Source organism: Pelecanus crispus, chromosome 8 (assembly GCF_030463565.1).
Source record: "Pelecanus crispus isolate bPelCri1 chromosome 8, bPelCri1.pri, whole genome shotgun sequence".
In the NCBI taxonomy this organism is placed as follows: domain Eukaryota; kingdom Metazoa; phylum Chordata; class Aves; order Pelecaniformes; family Pelecanidae; genus Pelecanus; species Pelecanus crispus.
Genome location: NC_134650.1, coordinates 14,187,724 through 14,211,853, shown reverse-complemented (window position 1 = coordinate 14,211,853; position 24,130 = coordinate 14,187,724). Strand labels below are relative to the sequence as shown.

The following is a 24,130-nucleotide window of genomic DNA, read 5'->3' as shown; positions in this document are numbered from 1 at the left end:
ATGTTTCTCTCTGGTTATGCCTGTATCAATCTGTAGATATGCTTCAATCATTACACAGTGAAATGTATAAATTATTTCATGTGACTGTGAGTCCCAGCACCAGAAGCGTGTTTCTTCCATGGCACCTACACACGTTCCTAGTTGTATTAATTGCCAGAACAGAGTGGTGTGTTGCACACACTATAACTTCTCATATCTGTTGCCAATAGTAATCTTAGTTTTGTTTTACTGTCATAGCAGTTGTGACCCAGGTACCTACAGACTGGGAGCACAGTGGCTAGCAATAGTGATCAGCATAACATAAACTTAAATCTTCTGTTGTGGGAGACAAGGCAATAATGGAAAGTGGAGATTCAAGCCTATGTTGTAATTCTTTATTAATTTTGTCTTTTGTCAGCAGATTTGGAGCAAACTTGGACTCAAAATTGCAACTTGCAAAAGAGGGCAACTGCAATAGACAAATAGAAAATAAGTCTAGAGAGGAGCTTTTCAGAATAAGGACTGCCAGCGCTAGATACGTGTCTCTACTCAAAACCTGACTGTGCTTCACTTAGTCTTCCTTCATTGCTTGTATATTTTAGATGGAAGATACACTCTCACTGTGACAGCTGGAAAGTGCAAAGGTTTCAGGGTGGAAGCGTTGTCCTAAGGACTATGCTTCACAGTTTATACCCCGCAGAGCTTTTGAGATACCATCTCAGACAGCACCTGTTTTTCAGAAGTTCCTTAGCAGTCAAGCTTTTAGAACTGAAACGTATCTTGTCATGTTTTAGTCTCTTAAAAATGTTGATTCCTACATATTGCAGAGATTTAAAAGCAGTGCTGTAGTGGGAAGAGTTAAAATACCTGATTTTATAGATGCAGGTCATAATTGATGCTAGATGCATACACAGGAATTGAGTCGTTTCTTTAATCAACAGCTCATAGCCACTTTACAGTGGATAATAAATGTCACTTGCTGAGTGAAAGCTGAGCTAGGGTAACCAAATGCTCTAGGTGAGAAGTGGGTTGGGAAGAAAATCCACAGTGCACAAACAAGTAGCATTCACACAGCACACATCATGCCCTGGAGACTTCCTTGCCAGTGTAAAAGCAACTTTACAACAGGAAACATGTTTACAAAATAAATCGGATTTGTTAAAGCTGTATATATTTAATAAACCCACTACAGAAAAGATAGTAATTTCTATTGTTTTGATGGTTTTGTGAGATGGACTTCCGAGACATTCTTGTTTTCACTCAAGATCATCTATACCAGTGATCACTTGTATTCCAGCCAAACTAGATATGTTACTCTAAACATTTTCCTCTATTATTGCCTGGTTGTTCATGTTCTTTCTGCCCTCTGCAAGAACTTATTGCATTATTTATCCCTATTTATGCCACCAGGAAAAGCAGTTAAGAAAATTATTATTAGTGTCATATTGTAGACAGTAGGGCAAAGATTTGACATAGACAGCCTTGTCTGTAGTCATTCCTACTCCACTTTGACACTGTATCCACCTTTTCTCATTAAAATGTCAGACCATAATGCATTTTGCATAAATTTATATAAGCAAAGACAGATAGTTTGACATCTTCAGTATACTTTTGTTTGCTAGAAGAATATAAAGCACCTCAAGTTTTCTCGGTGCACTGAATACTTATGAAACTTTTTTCTACAGATGTTCAACGAATTTTAACTGTCATAATTAACATGTGGGACTTTGTACATTTCAGTTGAAGGATTAACTACTTCTGCCCTTCCTCATGATACACAGTGTGATCATCCTATTTCAACAGCGCTATTCTGTGCAGTGAGAACATTTTAGTTAAAACAGCAGGTTATCTAGTGCCAGATATTTCTCCCTTTCCACTTTTCCAAAAAAAGAGAGCTTAGCAATCTGGCAATGCCATGTTCAACCATACACAGCTGAACTGGTCAGGTAATTTCTCAGTTCTTTTTTTCATCTTTGAATATATATTTTTTTATAAAGTTGTGTTTTCAATATTGAATTAAAAATGCTAAATAGGAATTAAAGTAATGGTATTCCATATTTCTGTTGTTCAAAGGACAGCCTCAAGGCAAAGATGAACATTTTTTAAACACTCTTCACATTTCCACTTAGAAAGACATTGCCAGAAATTCTAAGCAAGGTTTTCACAATTATTTTCTCTCTCATTATTTATGTAATTATCAAAGCTCAAAGCTTTAATCTTGATGCTTTATTTGTCCTGCACTGCAGCTACATGTGGATTTACTAACAGCAGGGTTCATTAATGCTGGGTTTCTGATATCTATTCCTTTCTTTTCATCATTAATAGGATAGGATTTTAACTCATAAGTATAATGCTGATGGATATAATGAATGGCTTAATCAGTGACTTCATCTTTTCATCAGTGAGGTAGTCCAGTGACTTGCTGTTAATGCTAATGAAGTTGCCAGTGAATCTAGAGAAAAATCATTAACTGCAATAATTTAAGATAGTAGAATTGAATTTGAAGTGTAATTCACAATGTTGGTAACTGTAATAACTTACCAGATGTAGAAAATGCTTGTATTAGACTTTGCAAGATATCACTTCTAGAATTGTGAATGAAGGGTATGTTTCTATGGATGTTTTACATACATATCAAACACCAACTTTCTCCTAAACAAGTAAAAAATACCAAAAGAATATAACAGAAAATGTTGATGATTCAGTTCATGATCTGTTTCGATTTATTGTTAAGATTTCTATTGTTGGGAACGCTTGAAAAAATTAGCGGTCTGTATTTCAGGAGGTGTTCTAATACCTTTAAGTAAATCAATGTTCTCATTGCTACTTTGGACATAAAAAAGATACATAGTAGGATTTAAGAAAATCTCAGATCAAGTCGGCTTTAAAAATATGATGGAACTGATTCTTCTTGGTTCTGCATATGTTGCTGAGAAGGTGCTCTTGACCATCCTCTCAGATGGGGCATTACAGTTGTATCCCAATGAGAAAGCCAATTTCATTCACTGATCATCTTCCCTGCCTGTTTGACCTTGTTTTCTTCCAAAGGGAACAAGACCTCAGGATGGTTCATCCCACCTCCTTCCCCAGTTGCCATGTGGTGTAGGGACAACCATTCTATCCCTGTGGCCACTCACAATAGCTTATAGGAAGTGTTGTAGCTATTCACAGAGAGTAGAGAACAGATGCTAATAAGTGGGATTTAAACTGTGTGCAGTATTTCAGTGTTCCAACAATATTGCTTGGGTTGGATTAGGATTTTGGAATGAGTCAGAGACTTCTGTAAGCAGCACTGGTAACTGAGAAAGCAGTGCTTTTCTCAGTCTAAGGGAAACAAGGATGTGAATGCAACTAGAGGAGCTGTCTAGCAAATGTAACATAAATTATGACCCAAATGTTTGTTACTACATATTCCTTGTCACTTTACACTTCAGAACAGGTGTTAGCCACAGTCTTCTGGCAAAATTGTATCTTTGCTAATTAAATTCTGCCCTGCTAAATTCCCCCTGAAATTTTAATTGGATTTTGTATTCCTCACTGTATGCCATAAATTGTTGTGTGAGGCTGCTTTGTGCTATTAAATGTCTGCATTTAATTGGTAGGTGACATACTCCTTATCCCCTAATACAGTGTCTTATCATTTATGAAGTAATTTAAAATCTATTAATGCTGGTAGCCACAATCCATGAAATCTTCATCAGACAAAATTCATTCTTGGTTTCCCCCAGTCTTCTCAAGTGATTTTATTTGGCTAAAAACTGTTAGAGAATTGTCTCAAGGGAACGTACAGGTAGAGCTGTAAGCGTTTCCTTCTTCAGAAAAAACCCTCCAACTTCATGCATGCTGAGAACTGATTTAAAAAGGGAGTATAGTATAAAGACAGATTATAAAATGAACTAAGCTGAAACATTGCTCTCATGAGGCAGAAATATTTTGGAAGTAAGCTTCCAATTCCAATTGTTTCTCTCTGTGCTTTAGACCATTCACAAATTCGCGCTTCATAACACACTATAGATTAATTTGCATGTACCTTGAACTGGACTTAGGTAATGATAGATCCATTATTACCAAATACTTTATAGTCTGCCAAAGTTGAAGTTAAGGCAGACATCTTGAAAGCAAAATTGTTTCCCTTGGTTTTTTCCTAATATGCTTCTAATTAATTTTCCTTTTTAAGAAGGGCTTTTCTTTGTTGTAAAGTGCAAAAATACTTCTAGTCTTTCTAAATGGGAATTAATTTTCCTTTAATAATGCCATTTTTCATATGATTGAGTTTCTAATGCTGTCTAGTGTTGCCATGATGGTCAAAGCAACTGAAAACAGGTACCCAGTGTTAGCTTGGCATTCTTTCCAATCACCTTTCTGGGCTGAAAAATGTCTATTGGCAGATCCTCAACAGGTGTAAACCCTCATGACTTTTGACAGTCAACACCATCTGAGCATCTGCTACTGTATCGCTATCTTTTCTCAGAAAAAAATTTCTTACTGCAGCTTCTGAGTTACCAATGACTCTGAAATATTGCAATATGATAACTCTGCAGAACACAGATGATGTAAGTGCGACTTGTGATATGTCTGCTCATGGTAAAACAGGACACACTTAAAGATTATTCTCAACAAAGTCAGTGAAAATTATTTTTCAAAGAAGGTTATCATTCCTGAATATGCAGGTCACATAAGTCCTCAAGAATTTTGCCCTTATCATGTATAACAAATATGATGGTTTGCTGATTTCCTATTTTTTTTTTTTCCTGATATTCACTGTTATTTATATGGGATCTTTCTTGATATACTTGATATTCAAGTTATGTAGAGAATGTCTGTAGCTGTGGGTATGTTTATATGCATAGTTTTATGCATTAGACCGTGTATTCATACTCTGCTATTCAGAGTGCTTAAACACTTCAGAATCTGGATATTTAAAAAGAAATTTAGCATATTTTTACATATGTTTTCAGAAAAAAAATCTCCATTTCTTTTTTTCCTGTATTCTGCTGTTTTTTAATGGATTGCTTGCTAGTTTGCCAGTAGGGTCTTTAAATGTTGGTATTATATTAATTCCATATCTTCAACTACTGACCTTGTTCCAAGTACGCTGATGATCCTACAGGAAAATGTTAACAATATAGTGCTATTTTCCTTATTTAATGATGCATCAAATAGTTATAATGAACAGGGTCATGAATACATTGGGGTTAGTGAAGAGGACAACAGTTTGATCAGTGCACCATAGATTTTTATTTTATTTATTCTAATTAAGCTGGCAGCCAGCCTCTTATGTATATGATTTCATCCAAAACCAAACCAACCAACCAAACAAAAAACTTTGAAGGAAAGTTATGGTTAAATTACCATCCACTCAGCATTTAATATTATTAGGCCCTTTTCCCCTCTTTGTCCTAGTAAGTGTTCTACAGATGTTGATCTATTTTATAATTTTGGTTCTGATATTGGAAGATTTTTTTAGTCAGTCATCTCCAGCTGTATGTACAGTAAGGCTGCAGGGAGAATTTGGCCCAAGGAGGTGCGGAGGTTGAGCATATAGCTTAAAGCTCAATGGTGCCTGCTCGCAGCTGCTCCTGGGCTTCTGGTATTTACTATGCTTGTGACCACAGGAATATGGGTGCTTTGTTTTTTCTGGGCTTGGGGATGACCTTCTCCTTTATGTTCACGTGCATTTATGTTTATGGTACTTATTAGTATAGTGTTTACTGTTGTTAATGGCCAGACAGTTCCATCAAAATGAAGTGTCTAGCCTGTGTGGTCCTGCAGTAAGGGCTATTTCACTTTAGCCCTTTTAGTTTTGTTTTTGTATGTATCTTTACTGACAATTTTTAAACAGCACTGCATTGTTACAAGTTTGCAGTCCTGGATGGTTTTTGGCCTCCTTGAAGAAAAAGTGTCCTATTACTTCCCCTTTGACTCAGCAACATTTTTTGTTTCAATAATTCTTGGTATTTTACAAAGCAAGAATCAGACTCAGTCTGTGTTTCTATATGAGTGCTTGGTACAGGGAAGGTAATAAAGTATTTCTTAGACATTTCACCACTGTACACACAAGTTGGATGTAATTATAGACCTTGTGCCCAGGAAAACATTGGGTTTGCGGCCTTTCCACTCTTCTAAGTTCCATGAGATGTTCCAAGTCCAGGTGGCTGTTAAAAGCCACTTGGGACAGTTCAGCTTTTCAGTGTTCCTACTTCTAACCTGTGGCAAAAAGACATGATAAAACTCTAATGAGAGAGATTAGTATCTTCAGCTCAGTGCCTTCCAAAGATACATGTTGTATATTCCCATTTATTCTTTGCCACATAAGAGGCCTTTTATGCTAAGCTTTAGACAAATAGTTACCTTATACAATAGTAGTAATAAAATATTTCCTAATAAATACTACAGCGTATCTGTACTTGTAACATAAACAGACTGCAGCAGTAATTCAAGTATTATACAAAGTTGGGAGCACCACAGATAGGACAATGGCTTAATAAACATGTTGACAAGGTGGCTGTTAGATACCTGCAGCACTGATGTGCTCCTGAGCCATGACAACCTCCTAGAGACCAAGGATGCTACAGGGCAGGGGAGGAAGCCAATTTTCATGTTTACCTTAACAGAGCTCACTGTACTTTCAGCTTCTTCCTTCTACACAGAAGCAATGTGTCCTCTGCAAATAATAATTCTCTGAGTCATGAATCCCACAGACACACACAGGATGACGCTTTCCAAAGGAAGGACAAAGTTAGAAATAGGAATATAAATGTAGATACTGACATGTGTGATGCAAATAAGCCTTGGGTTATAAGGATATGCTAGGAATGTCACTGTATGGGGAAGAAGGCAGTTTAAATAGGGAACACACAAGCACAGGTATGGAATACTGTAGGCTCATGTGAAAATATTGTCATAAGTGCTTGATTTTTTTGTGTGTGTGTGTGTAGCTTGGAACAGAATTTGAGTCATAATTCCTTCAAGAATAAGGCTGTGTAATTGTGCCAGAAAAATATAGTGATTATCAAGTACTAATAATAGCATTTTCCATTGTTGCATTGTGTATTATACATTATTGTATTATTCATGTGTTTTTTCTCTTAGTTTTTTTGAAGAAGGGTATTTATTTCAGAGGCACGAGAGAGAGGTGCAGTCCACATGGGGCTCTCAGCATAAAGATGTAGTGCTTTAACTTTTGTATTTGAGGCTGATTCCCTTTTATGTATGTTAAAATATTGTACTGTATTCTTCTTAATGAACATTTACATGCAGATATCCTGCTTTTCCAGCCCAAGAGGCAACCTTATGTAATACATATTTGCATATTGACACAGTTATGATACTAGAGGTAGAGGAAAACAGACTAAAAGTCAACAGAGTGTGTTAAAATCTACTTGCAGGGAAAAAGTTCCTTTAAGGGTTGGCATTATCTTGTCTCAGTCACATCTACTTCAAGAAGTAGGCATAGCCTCGAGCAATGCCTGGAGTTGCTACTCAGAAGAAAAGTGAATGTTAGAAAAGTTATAGACAGTTTTGTTAACTTAAGAACTTCTGAGATCTGAAATGTGGTGATGAAGTCTTCTTTGTATGGTACCTGGGAACATCAATGCAAACCAGAGGGGAATACAGGATACCAAGTAAAACAGGATATTACCTGTAGAGCAGGATTTAACATGGCTTTGTGGTACATAAAAGCCAAAACTTTGAACTGGACTGGAGTTAAGTGAACTCTTCCAGGGAGGAAAATGTGAAAGGAGGTTGCTTCTGCCATGGATTTCACAGATGGTAGCTGCTTAACAGTGTGTTTGGGGCTCTTCAGGGTTACAGTCTTCTGTGCCAATTAAAGGCAGAGAGCTGAAGTAGATTTCTTTCTCCTTCTTTGGCTTTTTCCCATCTCCTATTAAAACAATCCCACTTCCTGCTACCTTGTGCATATCTATCCACAACCATTAGTATCTTGTTAGTCACTAAGTAACTTTGTACACCCTTTCTACAACCTGGAGGTTTGGGTGTCAAAAGAATTTATTCCCACCTCTTTTAGCATCCTAGGAAAGTAGTTGGGATACTGTCAAAAACCTGTGCTGTCTTGTCTGATATAGGTGTCAACAGAATTTCCTACAGAAAAGTCCTCTGAGCCTTGAAGCACACAGCTCCTGCTGAAATATTTTGAGAAGGCAGCCAATGTGGTTTCTGATGCCAGCCAGGCTGTGTGAAGGACATGTAGGAATGTTGCAGGCCTATTGCAATTTTGAGGAAATATTGATGCAGTTCTAACAAGATCAGGGTCTATAATTAACATTCCTATAAACTTCATTCACATGGTACTGTATAAATAGTTCTCCACAGCAAAGGTACATGTAATTATCCTTGAAAAAGCTTTCAGAAGACAGAGGATTTATCCAGATAGGAAACTATATTAAGAAGTAGTTCCCAAATCGCTATATATAGAAAGCTTTAGAAAGAATATTCATTATAACTTACTCATTACTAAAAGAAAATTAATTTTTGCAAGCTCAGTTAAGTGTCCAAAACCAACCTTAATTTTACATGTGTAAATACATGTGGGTTTTTTAATGTTCTAATGATATCTGGCTCTTAACAATAACAGGTTTTAGCATATTGTTGTCGGACAGTCAATGAGAGCAATGTTCCTATTCTTTAATAACGAGATCTTTACTTAAAAGTAGAAGGGTTTTAGATACTATGATGTCCTGAATACTGCAGATAAAGACAGAATAATATTCCAGAACATTGCCTCACACAGCATTGCAAGCTAAGATATCTTAATGAATAAATATTTTTCTAAATTGAGCAAATGGCACAGGCACCAGACAGCAGGGCTTTCTTCTATAAATTACATTTTTCTCCTTGTGGCCTTGGATTTTTAATACAGCTATGGAATAATTAAGCAGAGTGGAGCATTAATACAGTTTTATAAATAATGTTAAGGTTGCCAGATGTTCATTTTTCCTCTCTTTTTTTTAATATACATCAGCATTCAAAATGTAGGCTGATAGTGGGTTGTGGGGAACTTAGATATGTAAGACCAAATGTTGTAAGGTATTAAAAACTGTGCTTATGTATATGATGCTTTACTGATTCATTTGTTTGGATACACCCCTCACTTCTATTTCCAGTTTTGAAAAGACCAACTCTTAAATCAAATAAAAGGGAAAAAGTCCAATATATATAGTCTTTCAATGAAGTTTTCTCTTAAGTAAGAAAATTGGGAGATTTATTTACCTGTTAGAAAACAGTATTCAATGTCTGAGCCCCTTTATCTTTTCCAGAGCATATATAATTGTTGTGGACACCAATTTTCCTCTGCATAAATTTCAAGTTAGTATAGCCAAATGAGATAAAAGTTTAGGGATCAGCTCAAAACATGAGGATGAGTGCAGGTTGCAATGATGAAATCGATGGGTGCAAATGTGTTTGTTTTCTCCATATGATCTTTGTCCTTAATAAAGGATGGGAGGAGAAAATAATTTGTCATTTACACCCATTCAGTGTGGATGTACATTTTACTATAAAAGTTCTGTTCATGGAAACATGGCCTACTCAAGAGTAGAAGAGAGTTGCTAGTAATTGTTTCCAAACATCAGAAACAGTCTTCAGTTTTATGCAAAGAGTTGGGGTTTTAGCACATTTCCATCGATCTTTAAAACTATCTTTTTGGAATACAGTTGAGAAATTCAGTATGTATTTGCATCAAAGTACAAAAAATTGCTCCCTCTGCACCCAACTTGGATCTTTAATATTATGCAAAAAGATAACAGTGCTTTCAAATAGAATCATTACTTATACATATGCCTCATTTAAAAACACATAAGAGATTTCATATTTGATTCTTTGGTTGATGAGACTACCCATGCAAAATCTATTCCATTTTTAGCTATTTTGCAAGTATGTCCTTCTTAATACAGGTATTTCCTCAAATCTGCAAGTTATATACTGCCAAATTAATTTGCTCAGATACACACAAGCATAGCACAGTAAACTTGCTGAGTGAAGACTAAGCAGAGGCTGAAAGAGGCTGATTAAGTTCAAGAAACTGGCAGGTCTTTAAAATTACTTTGGTTGAGGAAATGTACTGTCAACAGACAAGAAGGCCAGGATAATAGCGTAGAACCAGTATTTATGGTATTTGTGGCTTCCTTCCACTCATTCAAAACAGCTCTGACTGACTTCTCATGAGTGATTTTGCTCTCACTATGCTCAATCAGATTATCCAATTGTTATGGACTGCTTATGCAAAAAAAAAAAAAAAAAAAAAAAAGTACTGTAGATCTTTCAAAGGATCTATAAAGTCAATTTTTTTATACTATATGTGTTTAATTATGCAGTTCCTTAGGTAATAAGTTAACAAAACATTGTACAAATCCACTGGAAGTATCACAGTCAAACAGAGCTCTTGTCTGCCTCTTTATTTATGGATTTTATATAATGATACAATTAATATTTAAGAGATGCATCATTCATTTACTGAATTTTGTTCAGGTGAAAATTTTTAGCCATGTATATTAAATATGTGCACTTAATAATCATCCTTTTTACACTGGAGGTTTTTGGGTATGGTAGAAGGTTCAAGTAGGCCTTGAGTAGCCTCTTGGCATTCTGAGTTAGTCCTTCAACATGTATACCGCAGTTCAGCTTCCTGGGGGATGTGCTTAGTTTCTGATTAATGTTAAATCTCATGAGCTGGATGAAACAAATGTTGGTTTTCTGTAAGCAGTTTTTGATGCCAAAGCATGGTATTGAAGATACCTAGTCTTTTTATTTAACTTTGACTTGATTTTATTCATTCTTCCACACTTCAGTGTGGAAGAAAATAGTTATGAATGGTGCAGTAACATTTTCTTAAGTCTTGAAACATAGTAAATACTTTATATTTTCGCTTTGTAGGTTACTCTGAAAAAAAGCCCATTGTCTGCTTATACCTTATTGCACTTGTCTTTTTAAAATGGTTATTTTCACTTGAGTTCTGTTCATTTTGTGATTTAATGGCATTGAAATAGATCAGTTGAGAACCAATGTATTCATTTTTATCATATTTACATCAGCTGCAGTTCCCATTTAAATAGCAATTTGTTATTTCTGCCTAAATGTTGCTTTCCTCAGCAATTGATATCATCCTTACGGTTATATATTGCAGTTTCCTACTGCATCTTTGAAGATCTACTCTTATGAGAAGTGAAAGTAAATTTCTTTGTTCTCCTGTATAGCTGATAATCAAATTGAGCTTCAAGAAAATAAATCATTATCCTGGGTTTCTTAATATTCATCTTTCCGGTATTCTACCATAGTCTACTTTTAATTACAAATTAAACTAAACTTTTTTTTTCCCCCTTCTTTAAAAAGTCTCTTACATATAAGACAGATTTGTCATGTTTAATACAGTTACTTGTGTGTTCAGGAACTACTTTTTTATGTGTGATGTTTAATAGGGAATTAATAAACTTTACTGCAGAATTGTATACTAACCTACTTTTTGAAATTTACAGATTGAGGAATTTTTTTCTTTATGATTTTACTATTAGTGGAAGTGAGAAATAAGTATGTTTAGCACTGTCTTTATATCAGCAACAGTTGCCACCCATGTTTTCTTCACATAACATTTTCTTCCACTCATGCTCCACTAAAATCCCCTTCAAAGATGATCCAGACCTAATGCACAAAACTGATATATCATTGTCAACCTTATCTGCAGAAGAGGTCCTCTGCTAAATGAAGTAAGTGGGTTAAATAATATAAACTGTGGCAGAACTATGGGATAGGATGTTTCTAGGTACTGTATAAAATGTGCATGGTTATCTAACATTATTTGTATGCCTACAGAGCTCAGACATGTAATTTCAATAGTGATGGAAATCCCTGAACTTTGGACATTGAAATAAATAAAACTGGATCAGATGTATTATACATTATTGTGTTCTGGGATATGATTAATACATAAACATAGCACTTGGTCTGCAGGAAACACCAAGCACAAATGAATGATGCAGATCAGAAGAAAAAGATGAAGAGCATTCTTGCATGTGATTTCCCACAGATCTGGGAAATATCTGTACTCCAGGCTACACAGAACGTACCAGTGTATAGCACTGCAGAGACTAGCACTGGATGGTGTGGTGCCCAGTTGTTGCTGGAGTCTCAGAAAGAATATAGTTCTGATGACGTGGTACCTGCTTTGGGCTAGGCACCATTAGCTTCATATGACCAGCTACCACTGTGCTGCGTATACTCATCCCTCTGTTATGTAAGGAACGCTTAGACTTGCAGGATCTCCACAGTGTTGAATCCAATAACTTTTTAGATTATTCATACTGGTGGGAGTAACTGAGCTTACGGAAGCAGAAAGATTACAAGAAATTGCCAAGTTCTAAGAGCTAGAAGGTTTTTGAATATTATTGCACTAATACAGTCTCCCTATCTGTTTCTGATCTCTCTTTTTCTAGAAATATTGTAACAGTGGAAATTTAGTTATGAAAGCACTTCGCAGCGTGTGACCTAAAGTACAAATTATTTTCATTGAAATCATTAGGAAAAAAACCAGCAATGACATTTAATGGGTTGTGCCAGGACACCTATTCTATAAGTTGCCAGGCTTACCATAAGCAAGAATCAGCCCGAAGTGCCTACATGAAAATTAAACTTGGTTCTGCTAATGCCATGAAAAGCCTACTCTGAGCCCTGGAATCAATTTTGTAATTTCACTTGTCCATTAAAACATCTTTTTTTAATACATGTATACTGCCCTACAGTAATTACAGAGTCACATTGCATTCTTCTTTTCATTCTTCTCCCCACCCCACTCTCTCCAGTAAGGAAGCATTTGTACAACAGATGATTGGGTGTTGAGAATGTTACCCATCTAATCTAAAACTCAATTGATTTTCACTGTAGCCAGAAAATTGTACATCCTCTTTTGTATCCAAATCCTCAGTGCCTTAGGGGAAAAGGTCTTTGAAGTGAAATGTAAAAAGAATATTAATGTTTTATGCAGAAAGACAGAATTTTGGGGGATGTAACTAGAGGGTCACTTTTTTGGATAAGCTTGAGCAGACAGGGTTAGGAATAAGACAGCTCCCAACAGGATTCTTTTGTCTCATTGTTAATGCTGAAGTAGTTCTCCTTAGCTCCGATGTGATGCTGATTGTATGCATGTATTGCCCAATGCTGTTCCAGCCCTGCTCAGACAATTTGCTGATGGTTCGGAGCAGAGTGAGGTTTATGCATGGCCTCAGAATCCTCTCTGTGTTTTAGCCACGTTTTCACTGTTTTACCTGCTTATGTAATTATTTTTTTCCACAAATCAACGAATGTCTTATCTCTAGTCTCCAGGTGCTACCATAGTATTAGTAATATGGACCACTTGAATTCCTACACAGTGTGCACACTGTAGATGTGTATGTGTATCTATATATATCAATCTAAAATACAGCCCAGCTGTCATGTACAAACAAAAGTATTGTGAGGCAGTCAATCCTACTGATAAATCCTGAGTTTTTTTAGAAAAGTTGGCTTCTTTTTTTCCATTGTGTGGTGTTTCTATTGACCATCTTGTGCCTAAATACTCTCATGCTCAGCCAGTAATGCTACAGCTTTCATTTTAGGTTGTTTTTACTTACAGAATTTCCTAATTTTGACTCCTTTTAAATAGACTGGAAAAAAAAAAAAAGGTGTGTTTGTAGTTTCTGTATGAAGAGGTTTCTATTTTATGTTCTGCTAGTTGTTTATTTTTCTTCTACAGTGCTTTATCATCTGCCATTCCTTGAAGTACAGGCAATGATAAACTGCCTGTCCATGTTAATGGGAGTTGAGAATGCTTTGCTTCCCTCAGGATTGGTGGCATATTACCAGGACAGGGTATTGATTTCATTGACTGCCGATGTGTGATGCATGACAGAAATGAGAAATTGAACTTTCTGAATGTGAAGTAAATCGTGCTGCTGATGATATATAAATGACTTAGGAAAAAGCAATCAATCAGATTCTCTGTTCTGGTAGCAGTGCTACATACAATTTAGTATATAGTAAAACAACAGTTCTTTTACAATCTAAATCAAATAGCGTTTTGTGCTGAACTCAGATTCTTGTAAAAATGACTTGCAGCATTTTTGGTTTTAGTATGCTTTACTTTCTACATTACTAACATGTGATCTGATAATTTAGAAATATTGGGCTGACATTCATTAATTCTGCCTTTTTCTTGTCAATAGCCACAGATTATTCTTTCTAGACTACTTATTACTATTTTAAATTGGTTGCTCTTTAAATAATTTTAACTTGTAAGTAGAGTTGTTCTGAGTCCCAAACACCTGCAGATGGAGTTTATTATAGCCACAGATAATTGGACTTTAATATCTGTAAAACATCCACTAGAGACATGAATAGGCCCATTCTCTCTTCTGGCAGATGTTTTGCAGATATTAGACTTATATCCAATTATATTTGGGTACTTTAGCAGTACACAATCGCATTCATTTGCAGATGACTGTAATATTCTTTTCTCTTCTTCTTCATGTTATGAAATGAATAGGATAATTTATCCTTCTTGGAAAGAGAGAGGAATATTTTAATGAAAGCTTGAAGAGACTTCCTGAAATTCTTCTTATCGATACCTGCTGACAAGTCTTGTCATTCAGTGTCAAAGTTTTGGCTTAGCATTTCCCCAGTGTAAGTACCTTAAGCAGCAGGGCATTCTGCACAGTGTCCCCAAAGCAGCCCAGAGCTGCGTATTTTGGAATCTTCGGTTTGAACTTTTGGGTGAGATTTTCAAAGGAGTTCAGCTCTCCTCAAGAAGTAGTTGTTGATATTTGCTTAGTATTAAGGTTGTGAGAATACAGGGGGAAGCTTAACCACATCTTCCTGGTAGAGGGGGAATGCTGGTGCATTTGGCAGTCTGCTGGAACAAATTCTGGAGCTCTTTCCTGCGTGAACCCTGGTATGATTAGATGGTTCAAGGCCAAACTGTGTAGGCAGTTGGGCAGAAAAGTTCTACTAACAGGTGCTCTAAAAAATAAAATAAAATAAAGAGCCATTTGGGCTTTTTATAAACATATTTTCTCTTACATAAAAAGTGTTTTTTTTTTCTTGCTGTAACTTATCTTAGCATTTATTTTGTCAGAAATAACAATACAAGATTGATTTATTAGTTTATGAAATTTAATGGGTATATTACCTCAAAATTAAATAAATAAACTTGATTAATCCCACTGAGCTCAGTAAATAGTATTAGAATCTGGAACTTGCTGTTGGAGGGCGGGGTAGATTTGAGATAGAACATCAGCAAAACTCAGCAGCATCACAAAGTGAGAGTGAACCCTCACAACAAGGTATGTAATACTATTCTTTCTAAACTCTCTAAGGATGTTCTTTTATATTTTTCATAATGCATTCTTGCTTTTACATCTCAAGATCAGCCACTTTATTAATTTTTCTTTATTTTATTTTAGACTTCATTTTTCTCTGTGAAAGCCTAGAGTAAGACTTGACAAATATAAAGTGGTGATAGACAAGGAAACATAAGTAAGCTGTCTGCCTTTTTTCTGGAGATAGACTTGTGACCAGAAAAGTAAAAGATATCACGACAACCTGATGAATTCCAGACCTGCAGAGTCTGCACATATTCCTTATACCTCTAGCCCTTGGAAAAATGGCCTTACTGCACTGAATGAAGGATTTGTGCTTCACACAAATACTGAAACAAATGTGTTCCCTTTAAATGTCTTACTGAAGTGGGTCTGTCTTGCCATGAATACAGTCATTAATGACCTTCATCCATGTACCAGTGATCTTCCTGGAAAAGTACCCTTTAAAGCAAATGAAGCAGATCTAGTGGTACTTAAAATCTAGTATTCTGCAGGGAATAGAAACAACTTGTCAACAGCCCATGCCCCAATGCTAACAGTAATTTAAACTCCTTCTCCACTGGGAGAACATACACCAATAGGTGTAATGGTCCTATCTACATCACGGAAAGGGCAGAGACCCTTCTTTCCATGCAATATTTGGGAACATGACAACAGCTTTTGTTATTAGCGGATTCAGGTGGTAAGTAAAAACAAAGTCTGTCTGCTGGAATGCAGCTTTTACAGGTATCCACTGGAGAACCAGAGGATGAGGCTAGGCAGGATGAGACGTTCACACCCACAGCCCAGGAAAGAGAAAAGGAGTTACCAAGGTGTTACATCAACAGCGTCAGAGCCAGAACTTGGTATAAACTTTTACAACAAGAAGTAATTAACATAAAAAAGCTAAACTAAAGTTTACAGTCTATTGTCAAAGGTCTTCAAGTTATATTTCACAGCTCAAGTCTGTTAGTTCAGAAACTATGGTAATCTCAATTATGTGGCTAAGTACAAGTACTCCTCTTTTCTTAAAATGTTCAATACTTAGAAGTGCCTCAGTATTTCAGGTCCTTTTGGAAGGACAGAAGCTTTTGAAGTATTGTGCTCTTGCATCATGTACCTTTTGCTATCTTTATATTGTGGAGGAAATAGAACAAGGTTAATTGAAGAAATGAGAGATAGGGAGGGAGGCTCTCATATAATTAGGCAGTCTCAGAAAATCATAAGTAAGCAGCAAAATACATTATTTCCTCATCAGAACAAAATAATTCCAATCTCCTGGGTAAGTCTGTAATTTGACTCTTTTGGAATAATTTTACTGATACTATAGAACAATTCAAAATCAGTCCTAACAACAGTCTTGACCAAACTAAGGATGCCTTGCTTAGCCACTGGAAATTGTTGTGCTAAAACTATTCTTATCTCTAAATACAGCATCTCTTGGTGAACCTGCAACAATTTTGTGCTGTAAATTTCATCTGAGACAACTCTATGTGAGATGCTAAAGGTTTTCCTATGCAATGTTGCAGTAAGCAAAAAGCAAAGTTCAATCACATGTTGATCTCCATGAGGCAACTTCAAAGCTGATGAGTTCTGATGATGAAAAATCCAGATTTGAACATACTTTGTTGTACCACAAAGTGTGTAAGAAGCGTCAGTATGATTATCGAGTCACGGTTAATGCTTGTTTGATTACAGAGCATCGGCCTTCCACTCACAGATAGCAGTAATGCAGTAATCTTGGCTCCTTTTCAGACCTCTCATGTTTAGACTCTGAACAAGTAACATACAATAAACGCAAAGATTATGATATCTATGAGATTCTTTGTTTCACAAAAATTCAGTATAGAGGAATTTAGCTAATTTTTTTGATGGCACTGTCCAAACAGAGGAGGGAAGCTAAATTTTATGGGAACTTATTGGTCCAAATTATGTTCAGTTATTCCTTTGATTCTCCTCTTGGTGAAACAAGAGAGAAAGTATGAGCGGAAACAAATCAGTGGCCATTGATGTAAGCTATTTATTGATATGAATTTAAACTCCATTTCTTAAGGAGTTCTGGATATGTCAAAAGCATATCGTATTCCACATTGTGGAGCTTTGTCTCCCTTAACTGTTGAAGCTTATTTAGAAGATACAAGCCTCTTTTTTCTTTGGTTGATGTCATCAGCTACAGCTAATGAACTTTTGGTTAAATGGAAACATTAAGGAAGAACTTACTTCACAAAAATTTTAAAAAATCTATTCTTTCATCAGTTTTGCTGTCAATGTCAGCAACTTTAAAAGAAGAGCAGATTCTTGATGTTGACAAGCTGTTCAAAATATGTCCTGTATGAATGAGATGGCTCTGATTCCTGAAATTAGTTTTCCATTTTCTGCCCTCAAACTACTTTAGATTTGCTGCTAGCCACATGAAAAACAGAATGAAAGAGTCAAGTATACAAAAAAATGGAATTGCTATCAATATGCTATAAGAATGTAACTACCAAAATACTTTAAAACTTGCTGTATGTTGGATAGATTTTTATGGTTGGTTCAGGTTTTTTACAGATTATTGGGTTCATATCTTCAGACTCGCCTTCTGCTACCCTTGTGCACCTGGATTTTACTTGGATTATCAAAAATTAAAGATGCGTGGAAACAGTTTTATAGTTTCTAGGTTATCACAAAATGCATAATCTGCATTATTCCTTGAAATTAAGTGCTATTTGAGCACTCTAAAATGGTGTTTATTATATAATTTTTTCCTTTGTCTGTGGGTGGGAAGGTCAAATATATATATCATTTTATTATGTCAGTTTCCCAAAAGGTCATAGTCTGAGCTGTTCTTTTTACTTTTAATTTTCAACAACAAAAACCTTTAAAAGGCTACAAACCTTCATGAATATTTTATTTCCTGGGTTTGTAGCAGGTTTATTTCTGATGTCTACTGATCAGTTCTGTATACCAACTCTGAAGTATGCAAGTTAGCTCAGCTGCCATTTGGTGAACCCAGATTCATATTTCATGCATATGTTTTGTGGCTGTGTGACATGTGCTGTCTCCTCAGGTATTTTTGCGGGTGGTGGAATTTTTTTTTTCTTTGGTTGTTTTTTTGTGGATGTTTTTTTGCCATCCAGAGTGATGGCTGTTGCATCTGCTACAGTTGCTTCTTGCAAGGGCCTCACTGAATGTGGCTGTCTTATTGCATTCAGGCCATTTTCAGAGAAAGAATGATGCTGGTTTTACAAGTAAAATCTAAATGGGTTTGAACTAAAGTTTGTGCTTTTCATCTATAGTCAGATTATAAACTATATAGCAAACAGAGGAAATATCATGAGATGACTGTATGCTGAACTTCTCTCTTACCCGTATTACTGTCACTGTCCTCTTTCCTATGCTGATCATGGTGCACAAGACAGAAAAGCATCTCTTCCAGGCCTCACTTGGTGACCTGGTCATGTTTCTGTTACCAGTGCTAATGTTTCAGCCCAGGGGCTGAAATTACAGCAAACCCACACTGTTTTATCCAACCTTGGGATCAGAAGTTACCTTAAGCTGAATGTACGGTTACTATCTATATATGGGATGTGTGTAGTCTTAATTTGTTTTCAAAGGTTTGCTTTATTAATATATTGATATAGTAGTATATCTTTAAAAAAACAAAGATTAAAATACACCTAGGATTGCCATTTGAAATTATACTTAGAATTACCTGTGTCTGTCTGTGTGTTTATATCTATTACGTTACTAACGGTTCAATTTTAGAAATACACTTGAAGTTATTTTCTTAATTAATTCTCTGGACTGTTTTCCATGATGTCAGAAGAGATGTGTATCTTAACTGTTTACTCCTGTTTTCATAGATGGCTATACAACAGATGACATTGAATTTTACTGGCGTGGGGGTGATAATGCAGTCACAGGAGTGACAAAGATCGAACTGCCACAGTTCTCCATTGTAGACTACAAGCTTATCACCAAGAATGTTGTTTTCTCTACAGGTTTGTGGAGGGGAAGCTAAAAGGGGAATTCACTGGGAAGACTTTTAGAAACAGGTTAATTCTCAACGTGCAGTTCAGGATCTGAGCAAGAATTTCAGAAACAGGAATAAATTAGAGCAGCAACTGTGAATTTTGAAAGGAACAGTTTTTATTACACCTTTCACAGTGTATAAGGCATCACTCATTAACATATGAAGAGGATACAGTAGTCTGTCATGTTAAGGCTCAGTCAAACAAGCTGTATTTTCTGTTTTCCTGTGAAAACTGATTAAGCCACTTATACATCTCAGTGCCCTAAACCCAACAAGAAGTAACCCAGTATGTAGGAAATTCAGGTACCTTTCTCTCGCTATTTCTAGATGTAACGTGCCAAGCTGTGGATTTATTAGACTAATTATTTTGTCTTCACTGTAAAACCTTTAAAATCCTTGTTCCACAAGATTTGTAGTTTAGCCTATGCTAGGAAGCATATGACTTTCTGAAGGCTGAAAAGGTGCTTTGTGAGGAGGAGTCAAAAATAAGATTGGATTTCATAAAATAAAAAAACAAGAAACAACTAGAACATTTCAATGACATTAAATCATTCAAGAGAGACAAGAGTTGGGTCGGGCTATTACTATGTGATGTTGTTTACCCACTTGAGAAAGCTGATAAGTGTGTTAAAAAAAAAAAAAAATCTTCAAAACTCACTTTCTAGATATGGCCAGAAATCATCTTTGAGGGCACTATAGAAGGATTGCGCACCCCAAATCCTTCAAAACCCAGCAGAAATGGGACTTGAATAGTGATCTCTAGGCACCTATTTTGACAAGTGTTTCATACACCAAAATATTTCTGGTGCCCAGTGACAAAAGGCAAGCATTGCATTGCTTGGAGAGAAGGTTAGAAAAAGGGTTACACTGAGGTGGGCATACCACAGCTTGTCAGGGAAGAAACATTTCTATGCTTTGATGCTCTGAAATGTATTCTGGCTGTTGATTGTTGAATAGTATGATTACCAGCAGATATTCACCAAGAGCATCCTTGTAGCCTTAGAATAAAAGATTATTTAATTCCAGTTCTTGCTAGAAATTCTGCAGCTGATTATCCTGGATCTTTCAACTCTGTGTGTACTCTATGTTGCATGAAACAATAAAACCAAGATGACAGAAAAATGTTTTCAGGCTTTATACAAGTAAATTACGGCCATACCAAATATTCTCTTTTAGGTGCCTACCCAAGGCTGTCTCTCAGCTTTAAACTTAAGAGAAACATTGGTTACTTCATTCTGCAGACCTACATGCCTTCTATTCTGATCACTATCCTGTCCTGGGTTTCTTTCTGGATTAATTATGATGCTTCAGCTGCAAGAGTTGCTTTAGGTAGGCATTTTTACACATCTCATGCAGTGTGCATTAGCTGAATGCTTTTTCTTGCTTCTGGCTTCGTGGATAGTGCACGATTTGAAAAATAAATCTGTTGGATCTTTCTGTGTCTGGCTTGTTAAGCTTTGTATTATTTGAATCAGCATTTAAATTATCACAATTTAAATAAAAATTAAAGTGATTTTGTGTCTGAATTAGCTAACTGTATAATCATTGTAACCAGAATTAGCCTAATTGTCTCAACATTTTCTGTTGTTGTTTTACTGCTTGTTTTTCTCCAAAGAGAATGCATTTAGTTTGCTTTTGCCCATGGCAGTCTAGACTACACATTCAGCACTGTGTTATGGGTTATAAATTGCTTTTCCTTTCAGGTATGAATTAAATAAAGTTTTACCAGGGTTGTATAGCTAACTTCCTCTTAAGTTGAGGGCTTTTTTCCTTACTGTTACCTTACATTCTAAAAGCAAAACCATTTCCCTAATTAATCTCTAGAGTACTTATATATCTCATCACTTATCCCATGTGTGTTTGTTTATACTGTGCCCCTTGTCAGAGGATGCAAGCATGTTATGAAATAAATATGAGTATATATTGCCAAATTTTGTGTAAATCAGACCAATTCCTGCCAGTACAGCTCTCATATAATAGATAAAATAAGTAAATCACCATAAAAGGTACAATGGAGAATTTGACAGTTTAACTTTATAGAATACTGTCTGAGTTTTACCAGGCCTTTCTGTGTGCATTTTCCCACAAGAATTCAAGACTGCAGACATCCTGAAAATGCTGGAGGAAAACGAGATAACAGTGACTCTAGGCTGGTAATTTATAACTGAGACTTCTTAGACAAGGTTACAGTTTAGCTGGTTACAAACATACTCACAGAATCCAACTATTGTTTGTTTGATTGAATGCAATTTATTACAGGTGTAATCTTTGCGGTACAAAAAAATAAAGACAAAGATAAGGAATATAGACAGAGGTTGGTGGTGTGTTTTTTTCCCACCAGGAGGAAAAGTCTCCTAGAATTTTTCAGCTCTAGCGTTTGAGTATTATGAGCTATTATGCTAGAAAATTAAAATTAATTCAGTCAATAGACTTGTCAATTCTTTTTTCCAGGAATCACGACTGTGCTCACAATGACAACAATTAACACCCATCTTCGAGAGACTCTTCCCAAAATTCCATATGTGAAAGCCATTGACATGTACCTTATGGGATGTTTTGTCTTCGTTTTCATGGCTCTGCTGGAGTATGCATTGGTCAACTACATCTTCTTTGGCAGGGGACCTCAACGTCAAAAGAAAGCAGCAGAAAAAGCTGCCAGTGCCAACAATGAGAAGTTGCGAATGGATGTCAATAAGGTAAATTGAAACGGGGATATATTTTTAGCATTGCCCCAGGAAGGTAGACTTTCTCTCCTGCCAGACAGAGCTTTAAATTGTAATTTCTTGTAGAAAATAAGTGGAATGGGATTATTATGGTCTTGTCTTAGCTCTGCAGAGCAGTGGACTTAGCCACCTCAGCAATGAATGCTGCCCTCTAGCCTGGAAAACTGAATGACTTTTTTCTAAAGCATGCGCTCAATTAAGGTTTACTGTGAGATGTTTTCTCAGCCAGGATGTAGAGTTAAATATGTCTAATCTGTTTCCAAAGGAACAAATCCAAAATGATGGCTATAGCTGATATTCTAGTAAAAGCTGTATGGAATGTTGGAAATAAAACCTAAATTTAACCTACTTTCATAAGTTTTTCAGATGACCTGGATAAGAAATATTTGCTACAGAAGTGTTTAAAGATTGAAAAGTTTGCATATTTTCAACATATAATGGCCCAGGATACTGTTGACTAAATGAGAAACTGCTCAGAAACAAATCATCAACTTGCTGTGTACTTAATTTTGAATCTAAAAATGGTCCCCTGGGGATGGAGAATTGAGGCAGAAAATACATTTGCCAAGATACACACTTTTGGAAAAAGTATCCATTATGCTTAATGAAAATGGAGCCCTTGTCATAAAGCATTTGTCATTTTTTACTTTGACCATTTTGGATGAGTTTCACACAGTGGCAAATCTGGGCTGAATGCTAAAATGTACTCTGTGAAATGTATAAACTGTCGTACACATGCAAAATCGGAAAGTTAAATTATCTTTTCGGGGGGTTTTTTTGGCATGGGAAGCTTTTTGAATTTGTAATTCAGCATGATACTCCAAGGGGGAAAAATCAAAATGAGAATTTAAAAAAAAAAAAAAAAAATCAGAAAAAAACACAAGTGATTATTTGTGAAGTGGAAACATAAGTTTCATACAGCTCTAGTGGTGGAATTTCTCGTGTTTGTTCAGAACTTCTACACTACCATAGTGTGCCTGTGGACAGAAGAACATTTTGTTCCATTTTTGCTGGAACAACAAAAATCCATTATATGTTGATAGGATAAACCAGTTAGTTTTACAGGTTATATAGTCTTTTAAGATGGGGAATTATATTGTCATTGCTCAGATCTCACTCATTCATTAATTTATTTTTTTCTTTTTAATTTGAGAGAAACATGAATGAAGGCAAATGCATAATGATGAGATTAATTTTGATGTTATGGTACCATAGATCACATTTCACCATGGTAAAGTTCACGAAGACTCTGTAAAATCTTTTGCTTTCTATTGGTGATTTTTCAGCAATGTAAAAAAAGTTGCAAGCTTTTATTTAATTTGTCAAGTTTATTTTTTAAAAATCAGTTTCCCTTTAAACAATCAAAGCTATTAACTAAGAAACCCTGTAGGTAATTTTATGAGACTCAATCTGTGTTTACCTGAAGTCTTTCCCCTAACATCAATGGAAATTTAAGGTCCATAAGCATCAGAGTATCACCACTAGCTGAGGTATATTTTTGTATACTGTTTCACTTGTGGTACTTTCTATATGCTTATTCAAACAATAGATCTTTCAGCCATGTAACAGAATAGCCAAAGTCTAGTGGCAAATTGCTAATCATGAACTAGAATCTGAAAGCACTAACTAGTGTACTAATCCAATCCAGTAAGCAGAGTAAATTAAGTCCCGTAACTGTTGCCAAAATTCACCAGCCTACAGGATTAATGCAAAGTATACTGGGAACAACTTTACATTATTTATATTTTTTTATACTGAGATTTTTGCTTAATATACCAGGCCAGCATGGTTCATAGTCTATGGCAGTTCTGCTCTGGTATCCAGATACACTCTGATCTGATAATCAGGTTTGCAATCCCTTAAGCAATAGACAGAGAATCAAATAGGAGAGGGTCAGAAAAGAGTAGTGATCAGAGAACATTGTCCTACTGTGCATAGACTGCTCTGGGGAGGAGGAAAGGAGCTGACAGCTGTTCTTGCTGTTTGACCAGCAGCGAGAAAATAGATTCATATTTCATGGACTTGAATATTTTATCTATGAAAGGGGGCCAAATATTATATAATTATTTTCA

General features: G+C 35.8%; 1 protein-coding gene across 3 annotated transcripts in view; it reads left to right on the top strand.

Moving 5' to 3' along the window:
• GABRB2 (gamma-aminobutyric acid type A receptor subunit beta2) overlaps positions 1 to 24,130 on the top strand; it is a 163,680-nt gene that overhangs the window by 125,179 nt on the left and 14,371 nt on the right. For 2 of the 3 annotated variants that reach the window (XM_075714932.1, XM_075714930.1), the window contains exons 6-8: positions 19,166 to 19,303; positions 20,512 to 20,664; positions 21,787 to 22,031. In XM_075714932.1, coding sequence (XP_075571047.1) covers positions 19,166 to 19,303; positions 20,512 to 20,664; positions 21,787 to 22,031 — 536 coding nt within the window. Of the gene's footprint in view, positions 1 to 19,165; positions 19,304 to 20,511; positions 20,665 to 21,786; positions 22,036 to 24,130 lie in introns of all 3 variants that reach the window. The other variant, XM_075714931.1, reaches the window with a different exon arrangement.